Source organism: Phyllobates terribilis, unplaced genomic scaffold (genome assembly GCF_046119375.1).
Source record: "Phyllobates terribilis strain yellow unplaced genomic scaffold, ASM4611937v1 Scaffold_12__6_contigs__length_324123572, whole genome shotgun sequence".
In the NCBI taxonomy this organism is placed as follows: domain Eukaryota; kingdom Metazoa; phylum Chordata; class Amphibia; order Anura; family Dendrobatidae; genus Phyllobates; species Phyllobates terribilis.
Genome location: NW_027362772.1, coordinates 66,939,514 through 66,953,576, shown reverse-complemented (window position 1 = coordinate 66,953,576; position 14,063 = coordinate 66,939,514). Strand labels below are relative to the sequence as shown.

The 14,063-nt window shown below is 44.6% G+C and overlaps 1 protein-coding gene across 1 annotated transcript in view; it reads left to right on the top strand.

Annotated features, from left to right (window-relative positions):
• The window catches only part of LOC141172083 (cell adhesion molecule CEACAM8-like), a 107,804-nt gene that overhangs the window by 73,361 nt on the left and 20,380 nt on the right, over positions 1-14,063 (top strand). The window contains exons 4-6 of the mRNA XM_073655920.1: positions 350-607; positions 1,079-1,202; positions 7,620-7,663. Coding sequence (XP_073512021.1) covers positions 350-607; positions 1,079-1,202; positions 7,620-7,663 — 426 coding nt within the window. The remainder of the gene's footprint in view (positions 1-349; positions 608-1,078; positions 1,203-7,619; positions 7,664-14,063) is intronic.

Here is a 14,063-nt window from a genome sequence, read left to right as displayed (position 1 = left end):
TTTTTGGTTGATGGCCAATGTACATAGTGTTGCAATGGTCACGATAAATAGACAACATGTTCATAAAAAGTTGATCCCCCTAATTACACAACTCTAGATTACTAGGGATATTAGGAATAACTTCTTTACTGCTCTAGACCACTAGGGATGTAATCAGTCATGTTACCCAATGCTGCAAGGGAAATTAAGACTTTCTGACTTGAGCACCCACTCAGCTAAGATCTTAAAGTGGGGTTTGAACCAGACCTTGTTTGATTGCATTTTACCTGATGTTTCACCTAAGCGGGACCCCAAAATATTTTTTTAATCTGCTGTATTTATGGCACCTGCTTCTTTTTTTCTGTTACAGATGGCCCAGACAAGGCACAAATAGAAGGCTCACCGTTTGTGAGGCCTGGATCCTCCATCACCTTAACATGTTCTGCTGATTCTGTCCCAACTCCGGAATACCAATGGAAGCGTAATGGCTCAGACTTACAGGAAAAAACAAACAAATATAGTATTAGTAATGCTGCACCCGAGGATGAAGGACTGTACACGTGTGTGGTGAAGAACCCGGTGACTCTCCGCACGGCTACTGACTCTGTATATGTGAATGTGACTGCAGGTAAATATACACAGCATAGTAGCATTAAAGAGGTCCATCCATTCATACATATTTATTATATATTACAATATATATGAGATCTAGATTTTTACCCTGTACTTCTAATTTCAATGCTGCCTGGGCCCCAGGTCACCATACTTCCTGGTCAGCCCTGGAGGACATGTGGCTCTTTGGGCCAATGACTGGCCAGAGCAATGCCCAATGCATCACTGTTCTACCCACTTAATTTTTGTTTTTTAACCTTTTAAATATGCCTACGGGAGGTGATATGAGATGTTTTCCTTAAGGTGGGACTGGCCATCGATTATGATGTGTTGGTGTCTCAAACCTGGAATTGTAGGTGGAGAGCACAATAATCAAATGATGCATTGTGTAGCATAATGGCAACCAACGATGAATAATTTTTTGCTTCTTTTACTGCTAAATAATTTTGTCTTCGATTTTATATGATGACCCCTTATTGTTTTGCAGAATATACAGATCCTCTCAGCCAAACCATGGCAATGACCGTTGGCGTGGCGGTGGCTGGAGTGCTATTGCTGATTCTTATCATAGCATTAATTTATCTGTTCGTGATCCACAAACGGCGCAAAAAGTAAGTACACGACGTACAATGCAATCTGTGACCGAGGCTAGAAATGTACGTGGAATACTTTTTACAAAAAAAAAGAGAATTAGAACCATTATTTTAAAAGGGCGGTCTGGTAAAAAGACCTTGAGGGTGAGTGCGCAACCACCACTCTCCGGCCATGTCCACCATTCTCCGGCCATGTACGGCGCTCAACAATCTTTCAGTCCCATAGAGAGAGTAAGACATGTGCAATGCTACTCCAGTCAAACAAGGGGAAAAAAAGGCCCTCATTTTAGTAATTGGTTGGGATCTCATTGGTCAGATCCTCACTTATCTAGAAGTCATCACTAGTGTTGAGCCACCCCCGTAGTGTTCGGGTTCGGTTCGGTTCGTCGAACACCGGGATGTTCGAGGAACTGTTCGTCGAACTGTTCGTCGAACACCTTAGAACACCGTCGAACACCGTTAAAACCAATGGCAGGCAAACAAAAACACATAGAAACACATAGAAAACACCTGCAAAGGTGTCCAAAAGCTGACAAACTGCTCAGAAGACACTCTGTTTAAAAAAGCCGGCCGGCAAATTCAGCAGCGGCATACACCGGTACCCGACAATTTAGACAAGAAGGAATAGAGCATCACACATAGATTAGATAGATAGAAACATGTCAGTCACACATATAAGAAGCACAGTGACAGTGTTGGTTACTGTACTTGTCATTTAGTGTAAAGGATTTATTAAAAAAAATATTAGTGTTTTCATGCACCGTCTCTTTAAAAAAGCCGGCCGGCAATTCAGCATCTGTACCCGACAATTTAGAACAGAAAGAATAGAGCTTCACACATAGATTAGATAGATAGAAACATGTCAGTCACATATATAATAAGTACAATGATAGTGTTGCTTACTGTACTTGTCATTTAGTGTAAAGGATTTATTTAAAAAAATAATAGTGTTTTCATGCACTGTCTCTTTAAAAAAGCCGGCCGGCAATTCAGCAGCGGTACCCGACAATTTAGAACAGAAAGATAGAGCATCACACATAGATTAGATAGATAGAAACATGTCAGTCACATATATATGAAGTACAGTGATAGTGTTGGTTACTGTACTTGTCATTTAGTATTAAAATAAAGGATTTATTATTAAAAAAATTGGCGTGGGGTTCCCCTTAATTTTAGGCTCTAGCGGAGGTTAAGCAGACGGCTGGGGCAGATGTTTGAAGCCTGGGAAGGGGGTAATACCCACGGAGCTTCCCAGGCTACTAATATCAGCCCCCAGCTGAATACATAGCCTTTACTAGCTATTAAAATGGGGGACCCCCCAAAAAAAATGACGTGGGGTCCCCCATAATTTAATAGCTAGCAAAGGCTAGGCAGACAGCTGGGGGCTGATATTAATAGCCCAGGAAGGGAGCCATGAATATTGGCCCCCTCCCAGGCTAGAAACACCAGCCGTCAGCCGCCCCAGAAATGGCGCATTCATAGGATGCGCCAATTCTGGCACTTAGCCTCGCTCTTCCACGCTGCCCTGGTGCGGTGGCAGGGGGTAATAGGGTTGGGGTTGATGTCAGCTTATAATGCCAGCTGACATCAAGCCCAGGTTAGTAATGGAGAGGCGTCTATAAGACACCCCCATTACTAACCCCATAGTCAAAGTTAAAAAAAACACAAACACCCAGAATAAAGTCCTTTAATTGAAATAAAGACACAATCCTTTATTGTTCTAAATTAAACCATACTTACCATCACGCCCATTCCAGCTGAAGCCAACGATCTCCTGCAATAAAAGAAAAATAATAAAGCAACCTCATCCTTACCTTTCCATGGTTCCCACGACAGCTTCAGCTCTGCTACATCGAGATGACAGGCTGGACCGCAGCAGAACGCCGCCATCCAGCCTGTCATCCCGCAGACACTGAGAAGCGCAGGCTTGCTTGCGCTGCTCAGCGTCTCTCTGTGACGACATCCAGATGAGCCGAGTTCATGTCCAATGAACTCGGCTCACCTCATGCACGTCACTGACAGCGTGGGAAAATTCTCACGCTGAAGCGCTGATTGCAGAAGAATTTTCCCACGCTGTCAGTGACGTGCAGGAGGTGAGCTGAGTTCATTGGACATGAGCTCACCTCATGCACATCACTGACAGTGTGGGAGAATTCTCCTGCACTCAGCACTTCAGCGTGAGAATTTTCCCACGCTGTCAGTGACGTGCATGAGGTGAGCCGAGTTCATTGGACATGACCTCGGCTCATCTGGATGCCGTCACAGCGAGACAGTGAGGAGCGCAAGCATGCCTGCGCTTCTCAGTGTCTGCGGGATGACAGGCTGGATGGCAGCGTTCTGCTGCGGTCCAGCCAGTCATCTCGATGTAGCAGAGCTGAAGCTGTCGTGGGAACCATGGAAAGGTAAGGATGAGGTTGGTTTATTATTTTTCTTTTATTGCAGGAGATCGTTGGCTTCAGCTGGAATGGGTGTGATGGTAAGTATGGTTTAATTTAGAACAATAAAGAATTGTGTCTTTATTTCAATTAAAGGACTTTATTCTGGGTGTTGTGTTTTTTTTAAATACTTTACTAGAAATTCATGGCGGTCATGTCTAATACTGGCGTGACCCCATGAATTTTGGGCTTGGGGCCAGCTGATAATACCAAGCTGGCCCTAACCCCTTTATTACCCAGTGAGCCACCGCACCAGGGCCCTGGATGAGTTGGGTACAGCGCCAGAAGATGGCGCTTCTATGAACGCGCCATTTTCCGGGGTGGCTGTGGACTGCAATTTGTAGCGGGGGGGGGGCCCAGAAAGCTTGGGCCTCCCTGCGCTGCAGATTCCAGCCCCCAGCTGCCTAGTTGTACCTGGCTGGACACAAAAATAGGGCGAAGCCCCACTTCAATTTTTTTTAATTATTTCATGAAATTCATGAAATAATTAAGAAAAAAAGGGCTTCCCTATATTGTTGTGTCCGGCCAGGTACAAATAGGCAGTTGGTGGATGGGGGCAGCCCGTTCCTGCCTGCTGTACCTGGCTGGACACAAATATAGTGCGAAGCCCCACGTCAATTTTTTTTAAATTATTTCAGGAAATTCATGAAATAATTTAAAAAAAATTGACGTGGGGCTTCGCACTATATTTGTGTCCAGCCAGGTACAGCAGGCAGGAACGGGCTGCCCCCAACCACCAGCTGCCTATTTGTACCTGGCCGGACACAACAATATAGGGAAGCCCTTTTTTTCTTAATTATTTCATGAAATAATTTAAAGAAAATTGAGGTGGGGCTTCGCCCTGTTTTTGTGTCCAGCCAGGTACAACTAGGCAGCTGGGGGCTGGAATCCGCAGCGCAGGGAGGCCCAAGCTTTCTGGGCCACCCCCGCTGCAAATTGCAGTCCGCAGCCACCCCGGAAAATGGCGCGTTCATAGAAGCGCCATCTTCTGGCGCTGTACCCAACTCATCCAGGGCCCTGATGCGGTGGCTCACTGGGTAATAAAGGGGTTAGGGCCAGCTTGGCATTATCAGCTGGCCCTAAGCCCGAAATTCATGGGGTCACGCCAATATTAGACATGACCACCATGAATTTCTAGTAAAGTATTTAAAAAAAACACAACACCCAGAAAAAAGTCCTTTAATTGAAATAAACACACAATTCTTTATTGTTCTAAATTAAACCATACTTACCATCACGCCCATTCCAGCTGAAGCCAACGATCTCCTGAAATAAAAGAAAAATAATAAAGCAACATCATCCTTACCTTTCCATGGTTCCCATGACAGCTTCAGCTCTGCTACATCGAGATGACAGGCTGGACCGCAGCAGAACGCTGCCATCCAGCCTGTCATCCCGCAGACACTGAGAAGCGCAGGCTTGCTTGCGCTCCACAGTGTCTCTCTGTGAGGGCATCCAGATGAGCCGAGTTAATGTCCAATGAACTCGGCTCACCTCATGCACGTCACTGACAGCGTGGGAAAATTCTCCTGCACTCAGCGCTTCAGTGTGGGAGAATTCTCACGCTGAAGCGCTGAGTGCAGGAGAATTCTCCCACGCTGTCAGTGACGTGCAGGAGGTGAGCTGAGTTCATTGGACATGAGCTCACCTTATGCACATCACTGACAGCGTGGGAAAATTCTCCTGCACTCAGCGCTTCAGCGTGGGAGAATTCTCACGCTGAAGTGCTGAGTGCAGGAGAATTCTCCCACGCTGTCAGTGACGTGCAGGAGGTGAGCTGAGTTCATTGGACATGAGCTCACCTTATGCACGTCACTGACAGCGTGGGAGAATTCTCCTGCACTCACCGCTTCAGCGTGAGAATTTTCCCACGCTGTCAGTGACGTGCATGAGGTGAGCCGAGTTCATTGGACATGAACTCGGCTCATCTGGATGTCGTCACAGAGAGACGCTGAGCAGCGCAAGCAAGCCTGCGCTTCTCAGTGTCTGCGGGATGAGAGGCTGGATGGCAGCGTTCTGCTGCGGTCCAGCCTGTCATCTCGATGTAGCAGAGCTGAAGCTGTCGTGGGAACCATGGAAAGGTAAGGATGAGGTTGCTTTATTATTTTTCTTTTATTGCAGGAGATCGTTGGCTTCAGCTGGAATGGGCGTGACGGTAAGTATGGTTTAATTTAGAACAATAAAGGATTGTGTCTTTATTTCAATTAAAGGACTTTATTCTGGGTGTTTTGTGTTTTTTTTAACTTTGACTATGGGGTTAGTAATGGGGGTGTCTTATAGACGCCTCTCCATTACTAACCTGGGCTTGATGTCAGCTGGCATTATAAGCTGACATCAACCCCAACCCTATTACCCCCTGCCACCGCACCAGGGCAGCGTGGAAGAGCGAGGCTAAGTGCCAGAATTGGCGCATCCTATGAATGCGCCATTTCTGGGGCGGCTGACGGCTGGTGTTTCTAGCCTGGGAGGGGGCCAATATTCATGGCTCCCTTCCTGGGCTATTAATATCAGCCCCCAGCTGTCTGCCTAGCCTTTGCTAGCTATTAAATTAGGGGGGACCCCACGTCATTTTTTTTGGGGGGTCCCCCATTTTAATAGCTAGTAAAGGCTATGTATTCAGCTGGGGGCTGATATTAGTAGCCTGGGAAGCTCCGTGGGTATTACCCCCTTCCCAGGCTTCAAACATCTGCCCCAGCCGTCTGCTTAACCTCCGCTAGAGCCTAAAATTAAGGGGAACCCCATGCCAATTTTTTTAATAATAAATCCTTTGTTTTAATACTAAATGACAAGTACAGTAACCAACACTATCACTGTACTTCATATATATGTGACTGACATGTTTCTATCTATCTAATCTATGTGTGATTCTCTATTCCTTCTGTTATAAATTGTCGGGTACCGCTGCTGAATTGCCGGCCGGCTTTTTTAAAGAGACGGTGCATGAAAACACTATTATTTTTTTTGATAAATCCTTTACGCTAAATGACAAGTAGAGTAAGCAGCACTTTCACTGTACTTCGTATATATGTGGCTGACATGTTTATATCTATCTAATCTATGTGTGAAGCTCTATTCTTTCGGTTCTAAATTGTCGGGTACAGGTGTATGCCGCTGCTGAATTGCCGGCTTTTCATGTTTCACTGTTGGCACTGTTCCCATCGATTTGGGCAATCACTGTAATGCCACAACCACCATGGCTGTGGCATTACAGTGAGTGGCAGACAATCCCTGCATGATTGGTGCTCTAAATAGCGCCAGACATGCAGGACACGCTTTTGGTGCACGAACAGTTATCGAACATAACCTCGAACAGCCGAATTTTTTGCAAATCGTTCGGGTTCGTCGAACAACTCGAACACCGCCCAAAACAGCTCGAATTTGAGATTGGCGAACAGTTCTAGTCGAACACCGCTCATCTCTAGTCATCACCTATCAAGCGGATTACTTGCTCTTGCTGGAGAAGACCTTTTGGTTGCCTGGAATTGTGTAAAGGAGTTTACGAAAAGACAATCTACATCAACAACAAAACCATTGACTGTCTTCTATAATGATCTTTATAGATGTATGGACATTGATGTAGATGGTGATTTGGCTTCATACTACATCCATATATGTCTAATTTCCTAATTTTGCCAGAACTGTCCTGCAAAATTGTTGTGTCCTGAGCCAAAAAAGGATGAAGTTTTCACAAACCACAACCACATGTGGTTGATTCCTCAGGGGTTGGATTGGTAGAAGGACTTAAACACCTTACAATTACCAAAACAAATGTTGGTAACAATGCTACATCCCAACAAAGAATGAAAAGAACACCTAACGGGAAGTTTGGTCATGAGGTCCATAAAAGAAAAAAGTTGCAGGCACAAGGTCCTTTTGATTACTGATGAGTGATGATTTATTTATAGTCTCTGTCCTGATGATAACATTGTAGGGCCCAAAGTTGGAAGGGGGTATTTTTTCAATTTATTTTTCCATTATTTAATGCCTATTTTACTTTCAGTTCAAGTGACACAAATTCAACGATGAAGTCCTCATCCCGAAATGGTAAGTTCTGTGCAACAGAAAATTATCTTCCCTGAGCTTTAGACTTTAAGATATGAATATGCTAAGTTTGTGATGACTATTTGTCTAAGACAGGGTGATCCCCCATGGGACACCATGTATTGCATCTTGTGAAGACCAGAATATGTGGTCATATTGTAAGAAGATGGACATATTGCCCACGTTGCTCCTTGAAGAACATGTCTATTTTTGATGTGTAGTGTGAACTGTAATGTGTGTTGTTCAAGAGTAGGGCAAGTGAGAGTTAATGTTTGGGACTGGCCCAAAAGTGGGTGGGGATGAAGTGAAGGGACAGAGTTTCCAGTGAGCCAGATAGGGACCAGTGTGCGTAGAAAACAGACCTAAGGTCAGAACTAAGCAATGCCGAATGATGTGGGTGTCCGTAACATGAGAGGAGACCGTGACAGGGAGTAGCATGATCCTAGCAGAAGGAAAGCTAGAAGTGACCAAAGGAATGGCGTGATCAATTGGCAACTTCTTTCTGGGTCAGGATGCCTAGCAGTATAGTCCAGAGATTATAACTCAGAGATAATGGGCCTAGACGGGATAGAATACATAAGACGACAAGAGTGCCCCGGGAGGGAGTTCCAGAGCGACTGTAGAAGAGAAGGTAAGTACCAGCCATACTGACAACCTAGTTCTATACAGGGGAAAGAAGACGCAGAACCTTGGGTTGAGAATAGAACTCTTGCTAGCTGGACTGTAATACTGAGCTTGGTTGTGGTGAAGTTCACACACCCAGCCAGGACCCCCACTTTCATGTAGCGTGCTGAGGCATAATAGATGAGTACCTCGCCCACGGCTACCACCCCACGTCCTGTTAGGCTATTATGGCCCTTGAAGACATTTTTTTTTTTCCTTTTTTTTTTTTAGGAAGATGATCGACGAATTTAATGTTTTTGAATTGTGGCAAGAAACTTACAAACCCATAGAAAACACCCAAAAACCCAAGAGAAATATGCAACTGATGTTGACCTATGACGTTGGTCTCCTCAAAATACAGAAGATGTCATTGGAAAGAAGGATTGGACATGTTGGATTTCAACATGCCCAATCCTTCTTTCTCAAATAGCCTGCTTAGAATACATAGTCTGAAAGCCACATTGGTAAATGGTAGCAATAATACTGCTAAGTGAATGGCACCACCATAATAATTTGGGTGGCACTGGGAGCCATATCAGGCCTGTAAAGTAGATCCATACGGTGGCATCTAGTGGGACTTGCCTCATTTAAAATTAAAGGTAAATTAAGGTACAGCACCTATTGGCACTACTGTCTGTTTTGGATACTTACTACACAGATCTGTAATGTGGCTGAGCCCAAAAAGTTAAACTTTTTAAACCTGTATTCTCATGGAAACACTCTGTTTGCAAAATGATGGGATGTTCTTAAAGTCAAGGTTGTGCAAATAATGTAAGACTGAAACCAACAGCCGTCATGTGAAACATTACCTAATCTATTGATGGCGTAAATGAATGTGTCAATGACTTACTGTCTATATCACATTCTTATGCTAAACATATGCTTTAAATATTTTTGGCAATTCTTCTAGTTTTCAGATAACGATCTGTATTAATAATAAAAAAAATTAGCAATAATGCTATTCTTGACTGAATCTTCCTGATTTTTCGGGAAATGCACATGTACATTAGCAGCAATAGATTGAGTCTCTTGTATTGACTGAGACATCTAATGAGCGTGTGCAAAGGGTTTGTGAAGGAATGGTGAGGAGGTGAGCTGTGACATCATCTATTGTGAATGGTGGATCTCGTGTTATCTACTGTATTACAGGTGTTATTCATTGTACAGGAGGAGGAGGTGAGCTGTGACATAAAACAGGATCCACCAATTTGAGTATATATGTCACAGCTCACCTCCTGTATAATGACTGATAACACCTCTATATACAGTAGATAACACAGTGACTGGTGGATCCTGTGCTATCTACTATATATAGAGCTGTTAGCAGTCATTGTACAGGAGGAGGAGGAGGTGAGCTGTGACATCACCTATTATTAATGATGGACCCTGTGTTATCCACTGTATATAGAGCTGTTAGCAGTCATTGCACAGGAGGAGGAGGTGAGCTGTGACATCACCTATTATTAATGATGGACCCTGTGTTATCCACTGTATATAGAGCTGTTAGCAGTCATTGCACAGGAGGAGGAGGTGAGCTGTGACATCACCTATTATTAATGATGGACCCTGTGTTATCTACTGTATATAGAGCTGTTAGCAGGCATTGCACAGGAGGAGGAGGTGACCTGTGACATCACCTATTGTGAATGGTGAATCCTGTGTTATCTATTGTATATAGAGGTGTTATCAGTCACTGTACAGGAGGAGGAGGTGAGCTGTGACATCACCTATTGTGAATGGTAGATCCAGTGTTATCTACTGTATATAATTAATAACTCATTATAATCCTACCGGTGAAGATAATGAGACTGCTGAAAGGAAGTTTGAGCCTAAAATAGCCCCTGTGGCCAGTGTTTTTAAATTGCAAGAGTGCAAATTATTTTTTTAATGCAGATTTGCTATGAAAAAAAGGACATTAAATACAAAAATTTTGATCCATAGAATAATTACATTTTCTGATGGTATATTACCTATAATGGTCGGGGTGCAGAAGTAGCAATTATATTAGGACCCGGGTGCCTCACAAGGTCCAAATGCGCTGTTACCACGTAAGGACGCACCAATATTATAAATGACAGGTACTGTATATAAATGACAACACAATGAGACCCCTCACCCGCACTCTTGCTCCATGTTGACCGCTTTACTTGCTTTCTGATTTATGGGGTCAGTTTGATCTCTGACCTGCAGGAAGCCGCACTGAGGACATTTAACCGTTCACTTCCTACCCCATTTAAAGGAAGGAAATCGCCCTTAAGAAATTTTAGCTCCAAAAATGTAAAAAAATGAAATCTAGTTTACACAGAAACTTTTCTGCTGAGTTGGGTGTTGTCTACGGCTGCATCATATATGATACTCGATGACGAGGCCGGGACTGGCAATAGCTGGTTATTATTAGAAATGAGCAAATTTATTGATTTTGAATTGAATTTTCTAAAAATTTGTATTTTTTTGCAATTATTGCTCCACTCGATTTAAGCAAAATTGAGACCAGCAGCAGATGACATTTTGTTGAACCCTAGATGGCCAGCTACAGGTAAAAGAAGTCATATAGCCATATAATCTGACAAGGATCGCAATGCAATGCTCGAACTGTCCATCGGCTGCCATGTATTTCTATGCAGCTGCCATGCTCAGGTGAGAATAGCTGATGGCCAGTCCGAGCATTGCGTTGTGATCCTGGTCTGAGTTACAGGCTCGTGTGACTCTTCCCTTACACTTACTCTTCTTGTGACCTTTAGGTGTTAATCACTGCATGTTCACAATTAATATACTCTGTCTCGGTGCCGCACATAGGTGAATCAGTTCGTTCACACGTGTAGATTTAGGGTTCGTGCACACGACCAATTTTTCTCATACAAGTGCTATCTGCTATTTTCATATATAGGACTCGCACCTATAATATTATACGGGGCTCTACACAAGTCTAATTTTTTCCTTTTTTTTCTTTTTCTCCACTTGGACCGAGCAGTCCGCGGGGGAAAAAAAAAACCTGCCTGATTTTGATCAGAGTGGTGGGATCAAAATTTGCAATGCAAGTCTATGGGTCCGTAAAAAAAAAAAAAAAAAAAAAAAAATTAAAAAAATTAAAAAAAAATCGGACCACACTAGGAGAACATCCAAGTGTGGTCCGATTTTCACGGGCTGACAAAAAGGACACGAAGAAATTTTTTTTTCGAAAAGTGCAAGAAAAACCGATCAGAATAATCGGACTGTTTTTCACATCTGTGGAGAAATTGGTGGTGTGAACCTATGGACTCAGTCCGATGGTTGTATAAATCAAATCACAGTGCACGGACTGGCCATCGGCTATTCCAACCCAAGTGTGACTGCTTCATGTAATTATTGGCAGCTGTCATGCACTGGCCAGAATAGCCGATGACCAGTCCGTGCACTGCGGTTCGATCTTTGCCTGATTTATATCGTCGTCTGACTGACATGCAAGTATAAAGCTCATCATACAGTGTTACCAACAGGGGCTATTTCTTTGTAGTATCATTATCCCCATTGTGCTCCATTATATTGAAACTGATGGGGAGATTATATTTTTCTGACTGTTCATAAATTTGGTGACTACAGTCTTTTTTTTTTCCTAATTTATATTCCGCATACTAATCGCCAGCCCTCACTTCCATATACAATGTAATTATGTAAAATTTAATCTAATATAATAAAAGTTAATTTTTAATATTTCGTTTAGTTCACATCTCTTCTCCTCTCCATCTTCCTCCCTTCTTTTCCCTTTGTTTCAATGAATAAACATTACGGATAGTGTGTGTGACAGCAATGATAAACAGCTCCCATCCATTTACCCATAGCCAGATATGTAGAGGTCTGTAATTGTGTTTTAAAGAGGTTGACAAGGATTGGATTCAGCCCTAGGAGACCTCGGAGTGTTACACGCGTCTTTTCAGGACAATTGGAGGCTTTGTAGTACTTGTTGTTGTTGGCAAATTTTATCTTTTTTTTTTAAAAAAAATTAGAATTTTTAAAAGATTTGCTCATCTCTATTGATGACCTATCCTAAGAGTAGGTATTTGATTTTTGGGTAACCTCTTTAAAATACATAATCTGCTGCATTTAGTGCAGGAAGCCAAACTATTGTTTTTGGGTTTCATTTTCTGGTCTCAGAAATTACATATGGTACTTGTCATGCTTTTTTCGCTGTTGTGTTTTTTGATTTTGTTTTTTTCATTATATTTGACCAGGGGAGTAGCGATCGTGACCGCAAAGGTCATGAACGGGCCCATGTGGGTAGTGGAACCTCCGACACCAGCACAGACTTCAACTGGATGTGTGTGTGACGCGCCTCCTGGGCCGCTGTGTGTAGGGGAATACCCGGAACCGAGACTCTGTGTAATGCTGGAGGTTGTAGTCTCCGTGGCGGCGACCCGGTCCCGTGGCTCAAGGTGGTCAAACCAGTGGCGGATGTGTCTCTTTGGTTCTTGTAATACATAAATGTCCGACTACGCCACCCGTGGATTGCGGTCACTGAGAACCGCCGCTGCAGGCAGACCGCTGAGGCTGATGTTGTGTGCGCAGCAGGGGGTAGTATAACTCCCCACAGGAGGAGTATAGCCTCAGGGCAGTGAGTGCAGATGGTGGGGGTGATGGTGCGCGGGAGCAACAGTAATGACTCTCGAGTCCAGTGATGCAGTCCAGGGTCTTTACTCACAGTTTTACACTCCAAGCCACTTCTGCAGATGATGGCTGCCCACGTCGTGCTGTGCTCACCAGGTGAGGGGCTCGGCCAACTCCCAGGTACCTTTTGGAATGCTTTTCAGGACCCCCTTCGTGTGTCCTTTCTCTGGCCTGTCGTACCCCACAATTGACCACGTTTCTGTCCAGCTGCCTCGGGCCTTGGCGGGCAAACGTATGTTCCGTTTCCCTGGGTCCTATGTGGTGCCTTCCTAACGGGTGTAGTGAGGGGCCGTGCATGTACAATGCCACAGCCTCCGGTTACTAGCTGAGGGTAGATGCTCTTCTCCACTAGATGAGGGATCCGGTTCCCTTTTCTTGGCCTGACCCCCCTACTCTGGTAGCGGCGGGCGTGCGGTGGCGGCTGGCCGGTCCGCACCCCTGGGGTCCCTTCGGTCTTCTCTTAGAGCTTCCTCCATTCCTCTCCTCTCCATTCCTCTCCTCAAGGGCCAGGCCTTGAGACTTGGCCTGCCTGCGGAGCAGAGCCCATGCAGAGCCTCTGCTCCCAGCCTCCTTCTTCTCTCTCTTCACTCTTCTCCTTCCTTTCTACTTCTACTCTGACTCTAAGATGGTGCCCACCATATATACTCCTCTATACAGTGCACCCTGGATCTACTCTCCCAACCCACACACTACCGGGTTCCCCCTTTCTAGGTGTTCCCTCCCCCAACTCCAGCCAGGGACAGGGACAGTTGTGCTCACACCCGGGAGCATTGTCGCCCTGTCCCCCGGAAATGTGGTGTAGTGTATGTGGATATTAGGGTCCTGAGCCACACTTCATCCTTACCTGGAAGCGAGATATCACACCTCTGGGTGAGATGCAATACCTCTGTAGCGACCGAACCCTGGGGGCGCTACATGTGCGTCCTCAGACGCACATTCAGCTGAAGTATATTGTGGAGCAGAGACCCACCGGGTCCATGCATTGCAATACACTCTGCCGGCTAATCAGAGGCCATCAGCTGACGTTGTTGTGCATGTGACTGGGGGCGCATGGCAGTGACGTCATGATCTCCTGTCACTTGCACACTGAAGTCAGCTG